Raw genomic sequence first — 15529 nt, 5'->3', positions numbered from 1 at the left:
GCTCTGTGCCTCAGTTTGCCCCACCTGTAAAATGGGTGTAAGTGTGAAGCCCTGCTTTGAGACCTGTCACTGCTGAGTGCTTCTGAAGAGCTAGCTGAGCACGCTGCTGCAGGTTGGAGGCAACTCTTTGTAAATGCTGTGCAGGAAAAGACTTCTCACCTAGCTAACCGCTGGGGGCCCACCCAGAAGGGTGAGCAGCAGTTACCTGGCAACCAGCCACACAGCAAACTCCCTGTGATGTCATGCTAAGTCCCCACCCCCCACCTCTTCTCCCTCCCCAACAGACCATGTTACATTAACCTACCAGGGGGAGGCATGAGAGCTCCTGCAGGTACATAGTGGGCAGACAGTCCAAGCATGGAAGGGTTATGTAGGGGTGGTAAGAAGGATGGGCCAGTGGGACCCAGGTGTCCTGAGCTTTGTTACCATCTCCTGCCATAGCGCTGGGTAAATTGCTTTGGGCCTGGGTTTGCTGTACGAGGCAGTGGGGGCTGGAGGGGAGCATGGGGAAGAAGAGACAAAGGGCAGCACCAAAAGCCACGCAACAGAGCCAGGAATAACCCCAGGTGTCCCGCTCCTCAGTCCAGCAGGCTGGCTCCTGGGACCCCCACTGCCTGTGCGGCCTCGGGGGCTGCTAACAATGTGCCATGTGGCTTTGCTGTAGCTATGCCCATAGGAAGCCCGCAACGCCAAGATGAATGATGAGATGCGAACTAATTCCACCTCCTGCATCAGGGTGAAGATCCCCTCTGGCCACGTAAGTGCGGCCGTACGCTCAGCCACGCCGTGGCTCTTTCACTCCTGACTTTTGCCCACGAACGGGAGAACAGTGAGCCCTGAATTCAGTGGCCCTTTTTGGGGCCTCTGTCCTTTAGTGCCTGCTGCAAGGTTTGAGTCACAAAAAGCCACCCGGGGCAGCATTCACTGGCTGAAACCCTTCTCCTGCCTGGATGGAATAAACAGGGTTATGGTTCTCTCGAGCTTATTTTCAGAGATCTGCTTTAATACATCACCTAGCACAGCCTGTGTGGCCTCTTCCTGTCCTGCCCGGCCCCTGCCTCAGTATGGAGGAAACACCAGTTACAAGCCAGCAACAAACTCTGCTGGGATGGTCCTGGACATTGTGGGGGGATTAGAGGGAACATGACAACTGCTACCAGAGAGCCATGTCGGTGGCATTAGGGCCAGATTCTGACCTCGATACCCCTGGGGTAGACTCAGAGTCACCTGTTGACAGCAGTGGGGGGGTCAAGGCTGGTTTCTGATCACAGCTCCCCCCTGGGGTCCATCTGGAGTCATCCACGCACTGCTACGGACTCAGGCCTGGATTCTGATCTCAGTTGTGTCCAGTGTAAATCCAAGTCACTGCAATGGACTTCACAGGACGAGGCCAGATTCTAATCTCCTGCAGTCGCGTTCCCTGTGGCATAATCCCACTGCCGGCAGTCAGGTTGGGCGTGGCTCTTGCATTCACATAACCTGCTCTAGAACCGCAGCCTTTCCAGACTGATAGCAGGAAGAGTAAGTGTCTTAGGCCACTGGCACCTCTCAGCATCACTGCAGACTGAGACCCCATTGCAGCCCTCCCTGTTCATGGCTTTTTGATGATGTGCCTGGCCTCACGTGGCCCCAGTTCGCCAGGACTCCCTAAAGGGATCCCCATATCTCCTCCCCCAGGTGGAACTCAAACCCGGTGACCTGATTGAGATCTTCCGTTCCTGCTACCAGCACTGGGCCCTCTACGTTGGTGATGGCAAAGTGATCCACCTGGCTCCTCCTTGTAAGTGCCCCCTCCCCAACGTGGGAGGTGTGTTCTGCCGGAGGCCAAAGGTGGGTCCCTGCCACGGGCGTGCCGCTACCTGTGACGTTCTCTTGGGGGTCGCTCACTGTAGAGCAGTCAATGCTCTGCGCAGGCGTTGGGGAACCCCCAGGCCATGGGCGCTGCAGCCCTTGTGTGCCTGCTGCATGGGCGTTCCCCAACAGCATGACCGCCCCACGGCACAGTGCAGTACTGCCTGCTGCCACTGGGGGGAGCTGGAACTGCTCCAGCCCTGAAGGTTGCACCAGTCACCTGCTAGCGGGTGGTGGATGGCTCTGTGTGTGTGTGTGTGTGTGTGTGTGTGAGAGAGAGAGAGAGAGAGAGAGAGACCATGTAGCAGCCCCTACCCCCAGCCTCCTGGGATGCATGGTGAGCTTGGGGCAGGGATCACCCTGTGACCTATGCAGCTCAGTGCCAACTCACTGGCTCTGGCACCCTCCCTGCCAGGTGAGCACCCCATGGACGGCCTTGCCAGCGTGCTGGCTGCCCTGTCCGACAGAGCCTACGTGAAGAAGGACTGGCTGGAGGACGTGGTGCGCAAGGACCGCTACCGGGTGAACAACAAACATGACGAGACTCACCCCCCGCTGCCGGTCTCCAAGATCATCCGGCGGGCGGAGCGGCTGGTGGGCTGCGAGATGCCCTACCACCTGACCAGCCACAACTGCGAGCACTTCGTCATGGAGCTGCGCTATGGTGTGGCCATGAGCGACCAGGTGGGCATGGGAAGGGCGGCGGGGGGGGGCTCCTGCCTGCAGCACGTTGAGACCCGGGTTTTGAACCTGGCACCCGCTGAGACTCTTGGAGCAGCTGGGCCAATGGGCTGCATGAGTCTTAGCCCCGCCCCAAGGAATGGTGCTTCCTCGCAGCCTGGCTGGTGTAGCGGGTGGTACCGCTCCTGCTTGCTGCCCCAGGGAGCTTCTGAACTGGCTGCAGAGCCATATGTGCCCACTGTCATACCCCCCCCGCCTCCGCCCCCAGGGCGAATCATTATTCGGCATTTGTTTTGTGGCTGCGCTTAGGAACCCCAGTCATCGACCAGGGCCCCATTGCAACAGGCTTAGCCCCCACGGATCCCTCCCTTGGGAACAGGAACCCAGCCCCTGCTTTCCCCGGTCTCTCAGTGGCCTCTGCTGTTCCCCTGCCTGGGTGCTGCTTCACAGCCCCAGCAAGTCACCGCCGCCACCTTTGCTTCCCGTACTGCCACCATGCATTAGTCAAGGCAGCCGGCGGGGCGGGGTCGCCGGCCCACGGCTCGCGAGCTGCACGCGGCTCTCGGAGCCTTAAATTCGGCTCCTCCTCAGAGCTGCATGCTGGGAGCGCCGGCTGCCACTCTGCGCATGCTCCGCTGCTGGAGGGGGGCAGAAGCACCTGGTGGCGGCTCTGGGGCAGCAGCAGGGGTGGCAGCAGCTCTGGTGAGCTGCCAGCATTGAGTTAGAGCAGGGAAGGGGCAGGGAGGGCTGTGGGGGGCCTGGCTCTGGGAGAGGGGGATTGGGTTAGAGCAAGGAGCTGGGGGGGTGTCTGGGTTGGGGGGGAGGGGGAGGGGATTGAGCCACATATCTCTCTCTCTCTCTATTTCCTCCCACCCTATCTAACCTGATCTAATTTAATCTAATCTATCCCCTCCCACCCTATCTATCTATCTATTGCTAAATTTAAGTATATAATACATGGCTCTTTGCATTCTATCTGGGGCTCTTCGTCTCTAACTGGTTGGCCACCCCTGTTATAATGGGTGTGGAATCCCTGGCCTGGGACAGGAAATGATGACTTCCTCTGTAGCATGTGGCTGCCCTGGATTGGGTTTTGCAGCAGGTCCTGCTTGATGTCTCCTGGGCTGGCTGGACAGCTCAGCTTGTATCTTCCTTTGCACCTCGTTTGCCCCAACCCTGCAAACAACCCCATATGGGAGTCCTCCCCCGGCTCCCGATCTGATGGTCACTTTGTTCTGTTCTGCAGGTCACAGAAGCCATCGCCATGGGCACTGTGGGGGTGATGGGACTGGCTGCGTCTGTGATCAGATCCATGGCTCAGAGACGCAGGCATCGGAAGGAGTAACGGCAGATGGCAGGAGTGGGGTTTGTACCAGCGCCAGTTTGGGGCAGTTAACCTGGCTCTCGCCCTCTGTCATCAGATTGTTTTCAGTGCAAGATCAAAGCTACAAGAGATTTCATGAACAAAAGCCGCCCCTTAGGTGATGCATGATTGCGTTCCAATAAACCCATCCAGAGATCCCTGCGTCTTGCTGTCAGGGCGAAACATACTCCATAACGTGGCCCATATCTTGGTTGCCTTGTGCTGTGAATTCCCCTGATCTTTTTCAGGGGAAAAGGCAATACCCCACATTTGTTAAGAATACAGTAGAAAAGCAGTTAGCATGTGCATTATAAACACACACACACACAGATGGTGCAGCATTACCAGGCCATGGTGGCTCAAGTCAGTCCAACTGGCCAGGCAAGGCTGACTGGGTGAGGATTTGGGATTCCCCTGAGACTCCTCCAAGCCTTGGTTTACAGGACTGAACCCCGTGTCCCCTGGCAAGAGCTTCCCTTCTTATACACAGACTAACACGGGTGCCTCTAACAAAACCACCAGCAGTCAAGTAGTACTTCAACTACAAACATTCTTTTGTTAGTCTGTAAAGTGCCATTAGACGCTGACAAAGGCTCACATCCCCGTCTGATCTGACTTGTTTTTTCACTCTTTTGATAAGTGCTGTTGATACTGGGCCATTTCTACCTTGCTGAATAGACCTTGTCAGATCTGGCCCTCCCTCTTACTGGGACCTCACTCTTTAAATACCCCTCTGAAACCACCACCCCCCCCACTCCTGCATCTGGTGAAGCAGGTCTTAGCCCATGAAAGCTCATGCTCCAAATTATCTGTTAGTCTATTGGGTGCCACAAGACTTCCTGTTGTTCACAGGACTGCTGGTTTGCCTTCTTATATAGGTAATTTCCCATTTGCATCTATGGATTTTGCAGTGTTATGCAAGGTGTTAATCTGTGTTTTTCAGCGTTATCCTTTGCTGGTGATCAGTAACAGGGAGGTCGCTGTGCTAGTCTGGACTCTAACAAAACAAAACAGCAGAAACGTAGCACTGTAAAGACTAACAAAATGATTTATTTGGTGATGCGCTTTCGCGGGACAGACCCACTTCTTCATCCCGTGATTGTCAGGCTGCCCACCCTTGTCTCCCCCTCTTGCGTGTGCGTGAGTGCGCACGCGCGCGCTTGTCTCCAGGGTTTGTCAGTGCTGCTAACTCATTTCAGCCTTACGCTGCAATGCATGTGTCCTGGTATCGTCCAAGTTTCTTCCTGTTGTGCTCAAAGTCTCAACTTCTCTATCACTGGGCTGACTTTCACTCACACCACACAGCTGTCTAGCGTTGCAGACACAGCTTAGTTTGTGATGCAGACAAGGGATACAACCTAATTTGTACCAGCGAGAGCCGAGTTAGTCTCTGTCTTCAAAAACAAGAAGTCCTGTGGCACTTTATTGACTAACGGATATTTTGGAGCAGAAACTTTCGTGGGCAAAGACCTGCTTCGTCAGCCCCCACTCATGCATCTGACGAAGTGGGTCTTTGCCCACAAAAGCTCATGCTCCAAAATATCTGTTAGGCTATAAGGTGCCACAGGACGACTTCTTGTTTTTGAACTTAATTTGTAACGCTAATAGGGAGCAAGGCCTTACAGGAAACGTAATTTAAACATGAGCAACAAAGAGAAAGAGAAGCTACAGACCTTGTAAGCAAGTCATAGGTGCGGTTGTACATCATACTTACTCTTGTAACAATGCCTCACTGAAATATACAGCTTCTCTTTAGAGCTAACTGGGGTGGAGCTGGCTGCCTGCTCTTATGGCTGCTCTCCTGACTGATACAACAACGGACGGGCTGAGAGAGGTGGTCTCTTTCTGGTGGTGTAAAAACCAAGATCATAATCACGCATAATCCCCAGGCTCTTTATAAAAACAAGATGAAGTCTTGCTGTGTTTGAAGATACAGACTAAGTTGGCTACTTCTGTGATACGCTTTATGAAAGACGCTCCAGGGTTTAAACTCTGATGTCCTGGTCACATTCCCACCGGACTAATTTCATTCTGTCTCCCTAAATTTCAAATGAATGCAGAACTCACTTGGCTACCTTAGCTGGGGACTGGCATTGCTGTTAAACACTCTGGGGGCCGTGTCTACACTAGCCCAAAACTTCGAAATGGCCATGCAATTGGCCATTTTGAAGTGCTGGCCATTTTGAAGTTTCGGGCTAATGTAGACACAGCCTCTGGGTGTGTCTACACTTGCATTCCTCTTTTGAAAGAGGCATGCAAATGAGGCAAATTGAAAATGCAAATAGAGTATACATTTGCATACTAGACATCTCATTTGCATATTCTAATTTCAAAAGAACAACTAGTTCGACTGTATATGCAAATGAGGTGCATAATATGCAAATTCATACCATATTTGCATTTCTGATTTGCCTCATTTGCATGCCTCTTTCGAAAGAGGAATGCAAGCGTAGACACACCCTCTGAGTGTTCCACGCCAGAAGCAGCTACACCCAGATGGCTAATGTGCTCTGCCCCTAGGGCTGGCCTAAGTAGTACTGTTTGTTTGCTCAGCTGCTGAGGGGAGCTGAGCCCTATGTTGACTGCTGCCCTGCCTGGAACCAGGACCAGCTGATGTACTGTTCATTTGCTCAGTCCTACTTAGAGGGGCTGAGCCCTGAAGTAACCATTCCTCTGCCTTGAACTGTCTGTTTGCTCTGAAGGGAACTGAGCCTGGAGTAACTCTAGTCTTGCTGTGAACAAAGGACCACCCCAAAGACTGATGGTAGGAAGGGGTTGTAATCTTCCCTACCCTGGAAGGGGTGACCACCAGCTTGAGCATTGCCCTTGTAAACCCAGGGTTGTGAGTTTAGTCCTTAAGGAGGCCATTCAGGAGCCCATGGCAAATAGCTTTAAAAAAAAACAAAAACCTGTCAGGGCTGCTGCTTGGTCTTGCCAGGAGAGCAGGGAGCCTTTAAAATGAAACCCACAAGGCCTGCTTTGTACAAAACATAGCACTGCTAGGATGCTGGTAAAAATGAGTATTCCTGGGCGTGGCTTTGGAGCACTTCCTCCTTGATGATGCTTAGGGCAATGATGCTGCCTCCCCCTGGTATTTCTTCAGCTTTTCTTTTCCACCAATGAGTAAACAGGTTTCCAGGAACAACAATCTGGTAGAGTCCATTCATGTTACATAAATGCACTGTAAATAAACAAGTTGCTTTACAAATTTCTGAGGATTTACGCAGGTGACGCTCGAATTAGTCAAGGGGAAGCTGAAACTGGTACCTTAACGTCTTTAAAACCAAGGGAGTCTGAGAAAGCAAGTAATTCTGAGTCTGAAGACTGACAAAATGCCACTTAGAGGGGTGAGTACTTACTAAAACAGCTCGTACACCAGCATAACCTGCTGTGGGCTTGCCCTTTATTCCTAGATCCATAGAACTATCAATTCCAAGGTAAGAAGGCTCCATTGTGATAATCTAGTCTGACCTCTTGTAGAACGCAGGTCAGCAAATTACCCCAAACTAAATCCTAAAGCAGGGCTTCTAGAAAAACCTCCAATCTTGAGTTCAGAATTTCCAGATGCAGCAAATCCACTGTGACCCCAGGTAAGTTGTTCCGGTATTGAATTACTTGCTTACATTTCCACTTTGACAAATGACCATTTGCTGATGGAAAGATGTTACATTGAAAAGTTCCTGACCTGATCTATTAGTAAGGCAGCAGACTCTGAATTGTGTACCTTCGGCGGGGATGGCTTTTCCAGAGGGTAGGCACCTAAAGGTCCACATTTTCAAAAATGCCCAGCCAGACGACAGGCAAGGGGTATAGCTCTGCACTAGACCTTTGGACAATCCAGCTATTTACTTTCTTTACCTCATTAAATACTGCTTCTGATGTTCTGAAAGACCATGGGCGGTGGTTAACATAGGGTATGGCTACAAATGAGCCATATTTTGAAATTAGCTATTCCGGAATAGCTTATTTCAAAACAATGCTGCGACACACAAAAACGAATTTTGAAACAGCACTTAGCTATTTTGAAATATGTAGTCTACACACATTTTGAAATAGAGATATTGTATGCACTATGGCTTATTTTGAAATAGCGATTGTGCTGTGTAGCCACTAGGTTAGTTATTTTGAAATAATTGCTGTTATTTCAAAATAATGTTTCTGTGTATACCTATAGTTAGTTACTAAGTTTTTAGTACAGGTATTTAACAGCACAAATTATTTACTTACATACATAAGAAGAGAGAAAAAGAGAGACATAGATAAATGTTATGAATTACAGCACGTAAACTTTGTTTTGCTAGGAATTTTATCCTTTTCTTTTAGCCTACTTTTCCTCAGCTATGTATACAGTCATCGATCTAATCCATTTCTCTTACTTCTTTTATTCTGGTGCCGCACCTTTATGGATTATATCCACATAGCTATGCATTCAACTAGGGTATGCATTCCATTACACCAGCCTCATACATTGGCTGGAGACCAGGAATCTTTGATTCCTGAGGTATTTCATTTAAAAATCAGAAATGAAGCTGACCTGAAGAACAATAACAACAAATAAGCCACCGCCCAGGGCAGGGCTTCCTTTCTGCAGAGGAATTAATTCAAAATCTTTATCAACATTCATTGTTTACCTTCATTGTTCTCTGGTTAGATATAGCAACTAAGCAATTTTGATTCCTCTATTTTGCTTCTTGCTGGAATTAGCCCCCGAACAGTCTTTACAGCAATTGATACAATTGGGACTAGCATGTTCATAAAATGTTGCAGCCTCTCCACTCACAAGGGGCCCAGACTAATCCAATAGGCAGGTAAAGACCATGGCTTTCCCCTGCTAGATTTTCTGTGGATGGAAAGCGTTGAAGCTGGTGCGGGAAGGAATCAAGGTGCAGTTTACAGTATAATAAATTTAATTCCATTTCAGATACGGGGCAAAGTTCTATGTAATCACAAAGGACTACAAAGGTACTCATTGTGGCTGTAGGCAGATGTTGAATTTTGTCCCTGAAACAACATACTGCAGCAACTATGGCGTTCTTGTGTTTCTGTTTTGTTTAACTTGTACAGGAAACCACCTGAAAATTGGGTTAAAGAAAAGGGGACTGAAACTGACGCTAAGTTTTTGAAATTATCTAAACATAATTTTTCAATCAACCAGACAGAAAACAGTCTAAATTTTTCAGCAGGGGCTATAAAGTTCCACAGGCCACCTCTCTACCCAGGCTATGTCTAGGCTAGAGGGTTTTGTCCACAAAACGGCCATTTGGCTGACAAAAACCCATGGTGCATCTGGATTCCCAAGGGTGTTCTGTTGACACGAGGAAGAATGGCTCTGTCAACAGAGATCTCTTACAAAAAGCCGGTCTGGACATGCCAGGGGACCCTCTGTTGACAGAAAGGGCTTCCGGGACACCGGGCAGCCCTGTCTGCTGTGCTTCCGGTTGGCCATTTTGCCGTTAGAATGGCCGGGCACTCCGGCTGCTCTCTGCCTACAGAGCGGATCACTCTCTCCATCTCGGCGGTCTGGCCACAAGCTGTCAACAGAAGTTTTGTCGGAAAATGTCGTCTGACAAAAACTTTTGCCGACAAAGCCCTCTCATTTAGCCACAGCCTTAGGGTCTGACCCAACCCAACCTATGTAGGCAATCAGCAATCTCTAGTGTAAAGTGCCTGCCTGGCATTTTGTAGAGCCTGGGGATCGAACTGACCACAGGTGCTGGTTTCAAAGAGCCTCCAGCATGGGAGATTGGGGAAAACTTGTCCTGATGCTGCCTGGCCAGGTAGAATAAACTGGAAATGTGAAGCTGTTTGTTTTTAATGAATGCACAAAAATCCCCCAGTCTAACGAACTCTCCATTTGCTGAAGGACCAGGAACAGATGCTCACGGTGCCAGGAGAGGCAGCTGTACAGCTGCTTCCCATTCATCCTCTTTTTACGGCCCGAGATAATGGGAGTGGGAGGCCAGAAGCAGAGGTCAGGCAAGGCGAGATCAGGACAGGCTGATTCTACAGCTCGGGGGCCAGGGCCACCCAAACCCCACCGAGGCGGATGCTGTAGACAGACTGTGGGGGTTGTAAGCGAGACACGCCCCAGACAGACAATTCCTGTTGCCCTGTCTCTCCCCCACATCCTGTCAGGCCTCGCAGGAGATGGGTCTGAGGCCTCTCTCCTGGCTACCTGAGGCCTGTAGTTACTCTGTCTCCAAGAAACAATCTCAAATGCCCTAGTCTCAGCTGAGGTTTCCTATTAGCTTCTCTAATGTACATGTAACGCTAACAGCTTTCGGGCAGAGATATAAGTGCCCCAGAGGTTTGACTTAGGGGCAGGCAGAGAGGAACCATGTCATTCAGTGCTGGGCCGAGGCGGTCTTGGATATGGGACACAGGAACTGCTTGATAGAGGGGGATTCCCCCACTTGGGGCAGGGATCCAGCCACCTCTGAGACATGGTGGAACAGCTGCTCCTAGGGGGATTGCTCACCTGGGCTGAGATGCAGCAGCCTCTGCAGTGGGACCTGGCTGCGGTTTGACAAATGGAGCAGGCGCCACATCAGCCTGAGTAATCAGTAGGGTTGGCAACTTCGCAATATATAGAAATCAGACACTCCAGTGGAAGTGCCAGTACCTCCCTGCCTTGTCTCTTCCTCCCAAGACCCCACGCCCCACCCCTTCCTCTCCTCCACCCATTACTCGCTGCTAGATTGTTCTCCCCAGGTGGGAGGGACGTGCCTGTGGAGTCATGGCTGAGAGCTGCAGCTGCCCAGCCAGGTGGGAGGCAGCCTGGTTGAGAAGGGACAGGCCCTGGTGCCTCCCCAGCTCACAGCCTTCACATGTCTGCCCAGTAGACCTGACCAGACACTGTCAGGATCCTTTTTCAACCGGACGTTGTGGTTGAAAACGGGGCACTTGGCCATTCTCGTTATTGGGAAGGGGCTAAACTCATCTCACTACGCGCTTTTCAAAAGAGCATAGCAATATGGAAATCATTCAAATACCCACCTTACCTTCCCAGCATTGACCACCTCTCCCCAGAGCCCCGAAAACAAACAGCAAATGTTTAAAAAAACCACAACTAGGGATGCCAGGTCTATTACATGTGCATTGCAGCTGGGGAAGTGTCTGAAGGCAATAGCACCCCCTAGCGGCGGTAGGGGGCAGTAGCACAATGCTAGCAGTCACTCACATCTGTTCTACTCTACAAGAAAGCCTAGGAGGCAGTGTGTGCCCAGGTGAGCACAGCAAACCTCTTTGTACCACAGTCATGTCTAAAGGTCCCAAATGACATAGGGCTCCTCATTCTGACCTGGGCCTCACTAACAGCGTTATGGAAGTGTCCGCAGGCCCCAGAGGAGATTGGTGAACCCACTATGAGATGCACCAGAAACGGAGCACTTTAAAGACTAACAAAACGATTTACTTCGTCAGGTCAATTTCATTTCCAATACAGACTGACAGTTATATGTACAGAGGACTTAAATGCAATAAAAACTGACATCAAATAGGATTGGAGGAAGGGGGTGTGGGGGGGGGGATGTTAATTGTCCTGGCTGAGATAATTATGAGCATCAAAGGAAGGGAAGCAGTCCAGCTCCATACATCTCACACCACACGTTGACAGTCAAGCCCTTAGATACAATCGCATCTGCTCTGATCCTACCGACAGAGACCAAAAACTGCAAGCCCTCCACCAAGCATTTATAAGACTGAATTACCCACCAGGAGAAGAAAAAACCACATTGACAGGGCCAGGCGAATACCCAGAAACCAGCCACTTCAAGATAGGCCCAAGAAGATCAACAACAGAACATCACTTGTCATCACCTGTAGCCCCCAACTCAAACCCCTGCAATGCATCATTAAAAATCTACAACCTATTCTGAACCAGGATGCTACACTCCAGAGGGCTCTGTGTGACAGGCCTGTCTTTTCCTACAGACAACCTCCTAACCTGAGAAAGATTCTCACCAGCAATCACAGAAGTGGGTCTGTCCCACGAAAGCTCATCACCTCATAAATTATTTTGCTAGTCTTTAAAGTGCTACTGGACTGCTTTTTTGTTTTCATAGACTATAGACTAATGCAGCTATCTCTCTGTCACTACACCACAGTAATATTAATCCTGGAACTTTTCCTTGCAACAAACCCCACTGCCAACTTTGTCCACATTTTTATTCTGGGGATACCATCACTGGATTTAACCATGCTAGTTACAAGATCAGAGGCACATTCTTGTGCACTTCCAGTAACACTATATATGCTATTATGTGCCAACAATGCCCTGACACTATGTACATTGGACAGACTGGGCAAAACCTTCACCAAAGAATAAATGGACACAGAGCAGACATCAAGAAACTCAACAGACATAAGCTGCTCAGTGAACACTTCAATGGAGTGGGCCATTCTGTTAAAGACCTGAGAATTTGTGTCCTGGAACAAAAAGACTTTAACAGATTAGCGGGAGAGCTTTGTGAGTTAGAGTGCAGATTCAAATTTGACACTAACATGTGGTATGAACAGAGACATCAATTACCTCACGCATTACAAGGACTGCTTCCCTTCCTTTGATGCTCGTAATTATCACAGACAGAACAATTAACACCCGCCATGCCCTCCCCCCTTCAATCCTATTTGATTTGTCAGTTTTTATTGCAAGTTTTATTTTTTTGGTTCTCCGTACTTATAACTGTCAGTCTGTATTGGAAAGGAAATTGATCTGACGAAGTGCGTCTGTCCCACAAAAGCTCCTCACCGAATAAATCATTTTGTTAGTCTTTAAAGTGCTACATTTCTGCTCGTTTATTTTGCTGGTGTACAGACTAACACAGCTAGCTGTCGGTTACCATTATGAGATGGGCATTTTTAGTAGTGTTATGGTAGCATCTAGAGACCCCAGTTGAGACTGGGGCCTCATTGTGCCAGGTGCTGCACAGACACTCAGTAGCTGCGTCTACACGTGCACGCTACTTCGAAGTAGCGGCACTAACTTCGAAATAGCGCCCGTCACGTCTACACGCGTCGGGCGCTATTTCGAAGTTGAAATCGACGTTAGGCGGCGAGACGTCGAAGTCGCTAACCCCATGAGGGGATGGGAATAGCGCCCTACTTCGACGTTCAACATCGAAGTAGGGACGTGTAGACGATCCGCGTCCCGCAACATCGAAATAGCGGGGTCCTCCATGGCGGCCATCAGCTGGGGGGTTGAGAGATACTCTCTCTCCAGCCCTTGCGGGGCTCTGTGGTCACCGTGGGCAGCAGCCCTTAGCCCAGGGCTTCTGGCTGCTGCTGCTGCAGCTGGGGGTCCGTGCTGCATATACAGGGTCTGCAACTAGTTGTTGGCTCTGTGTATCTTGCACTGTTCTATGAAAGTGTGTCTGGGAGGGGCCCTTTAAGGGAGCGACTTGCTGTTGAGTCCGCCCCGTGACCCTGTCTGCAGCTGTGCCTGGCTCCCTTATTTCGATGTGTGCTACTTTGGCGTGTAGACGTTCCCTCGCTGTGCCTATTTCGATGTTGGGCTGAGCAACGTCGAAGTTGAACATCGACGTTGCCAGCCCTGGAGGACGTGTAGACGTTATTCATCGAAATAGCCTATTTCGATGTCGCAACATCGAAATAAGCTATTTCGAAGTTGGGTGCACGTGTAGACGTAGCCAGTGAGAGACAAATGAAGTTACAATCTAAATACAGGAAAGCTTATTGTCCCCATTTTACAGGTGGTAAAATGGAGGCAACTGGTAAAACAGTCTGCCTGAGATCCGATAGAAACTTGTGGCACAGCCAGACCCAGACAACCCAGGAGTCCTGACACCCACTGTCCTGTTCTACCCAGAGCTGGGAACAGAATCCAGGAGCTCAAACTCCCAGCTCAACTTTGCTCTTACTGCAATTTTCAGGTGGAAGAAGGCACCTCCATGACTGCAAGCAACCCCCTCATTCGGAAGAGCTTGTCAAGACTGATAGAGTTGTGAATTGCATGTAAACGTAGTTATCCCTGGAACGCACACTGTAGCCAGAGGGATAACTTAACAAGTCTCAAACAGAGGAGAGTTGTGGGCCCCACACCCTCAAGCCTTTCTCCACTCCACACCTGGGTTTCCCCATCGCTCCAGTTGCATGCAACCCAGCTCCTTGCATTGATGCACGAGCTGACGTTTGTCCAGGACTAGGTACAATGCCCTCTCCTCCCCTCCCAGCGGATGCAGCAATCTGGGGCGTAAATCCTCCGAGCAGGATAGATTTAGCCTGTTAATCCACCTGGCCAATCTGCTGTGTCTGCTCAGCTTCTCTGCATCACTAGTTTCAAGTCGCTGGCTGGAACTGTGCTGAGAAGTGATCGGCTGAGCCCGGCATCACCCCCTCCACCCCAGCGGCCCAGACCCTGTCACTTGCCAGCTGCCTGACAAACGGGAAAGCTGGAAAAATTCTTCCCGTTCAACAGCTACTTCAGGCCCAGCAGCCCAGCCGGTGAGTGAGTCCTTCCCTGGGATCCTATGGGATGGGGCAGTTTGGGGGTTGGCAACCCACATCCCCATAGCTGTTAAGCTCCCCTAGGACAGACCCCAGGGCTACTGCTCTGGTATCCTTCCAGGGGTAGAACCCAGGACGCCTGCATCCCAGGACAATCTCCACCCCCCTGATCTAACCACTAGATTCAACTCCCTTCCCCCAGGCGGGGATAGAGCCCAGAGACCCGAGCCAGACCCGCCCCCGGAAACTCCATTCCCAGACCGGCTCTCCTCTCCCCTACTCACTCACACATTTACAACCTCCAGGCTCCCCTCCCAGTCCACAGCTCCCAGCTCAGGGGCAGTCCTGAAACAGTGGTGCTATTTAAAAGGGCTTGGAACCCAGGCAGGGCTTGAGAAGGGGCATTGGCAACGGCAACCCCAGGCCCCTTATGCAGTTACCCCCAGTCAGTCAGCAGGCCTGATTTGACCCCACTCCCTTGCTGGTGCTGGGAAAGGAACTCAGGAGATGGATCTTTGCCCCCCCGGCAGTTCTAGACCCAAAGAGGAAGAACTCCCTCTCCAGCTGGGGCACCCCTGCATCTGGCTTACGCTTGCTGCAGCTGTGGCAGAGGAGGGAAGGGGGTGAGAGTAGGGAGGGCAGCGTTAGAGGTATTTATGCCGGTGCTGCCCCGCCCAAAGACTGCCTGAGCCCAGCGGGTGTGTCAGCATTTACAGCACTAGAACGGGGTGGATCTCTAAAGCAATTTCTCAACTACTGCAGCCGGCGGTGGGGACCCTGGCTGGGCCTGGGTTAAAAAATACAGGTGCCAGTTCAGCCCCTTACAGACGGGGATGACAGAGAACAGGGCCTGCTCAGGAGCCCCCAGACTCTACCCCCACTACTGAGTATACCCCCCACACCTGCTAACACTCACCTGAGCCCCAGCACACAGGCCATCTGCCGATGCTCCCCATCTGCATTAAGCTCCCCGGCCCACACAGGTTATATGTGCTTTACCATCCACCCTGTCTGTAGACACACCCCATCGCACTCCACACGCAATACACAGGCCCCACGCCCCTATTTCCACAAGCTGCAGAGAATGCCTCTTTTGCCCACCCCCCGCCCAAATGAACAATTACACAAGTCACCAGCACACCCCCACACCCATCACATGCTCACTAGCAC

General features: G+C 50.8%; 2 protein-coding genes across 5 annotated transcripts in view; one reads left to right on the top strand and one right to left on the bottom strand.

Annotated features, from left to right (window-relative positions):
- LGALS12 (galectin 12) overlaps positions 1-15529 on the bottom strand; it is a 52836-nt gene that overhangs the window by 17356 nt on the left and 19951 nt on the right. The window contains exon 11 of one of the 4 annotated variants that reach the window (XM_075006105.1): positions 6321-7076. The exons of the other annotated variants lie outside the window; for them this stretch is intronic. The gene's annotated coding sequence lies outside the window, so the exon portion shown is untranslated. Of the gene's footprint in view, positions 1-6320; positions 7077-15529 lie in introns of those variants that run through there. 4 annotated transcript variants of the gene reach the window in all.
- LOC142019283 (phospholipase A and acyltransferase 3-like) lies at positions 695-3877 on the top strand. The gene is made up of 5 exons (XM_075005938.1): positions 695-757; positions 876-888; positions 1634-1780; positions 2267-2535; positions 3779-3877. The coding sequence occupies exons 1-5, from the start codon at positions 695-697 to the stop codon at positions 3875-3877; spliced, it is 591 nt and encodes a 196-aa protein (XP_074862039.1).

Source organism: Carettochelys insculpta, chromosome 11 (genome assembly GCF_033958435.1).
Source record: "Carettochelys insculpta isolate YL-2023 chromosome 11, ASM3395843v1, whole genome shotgun sequence".
NCBI classification, from domain to species: domain Eukaryota; kingdom Metazoa; phylum Chordata; order Testudines; family Carettochelyidae; genus Carettochelys; species Carettochelys insculpta.
The sequence above is the reverse complement of the archived record's forward strand: the minus strand, read 5'-3'. Positions and strand labels throughout refer to the sequence as shown.

Coding starts and splice junctions, on each gene's coding strand:
- LOC142019283 (XM_075005938.1), top strand. CDS start 695: ATGAATGATGAGATGCGAACTAATTCCACCTCCTGCATCAGGGTGAAG. Junction 1,781..2,266: donor GATCCACCTGGCTCCTCCTT/GTAAGTGCCCCC, acceptor CCTCCCTGCCAG/GTGAGCACCCCATGGACGGC. Junction 2,536..3,778: donor GTGTGGCCATGAGCGACCAG/GTGGGCATGGGA, acceptor TCTGTTCTGCAG/GTCACAGAAGCCATCGCCAT.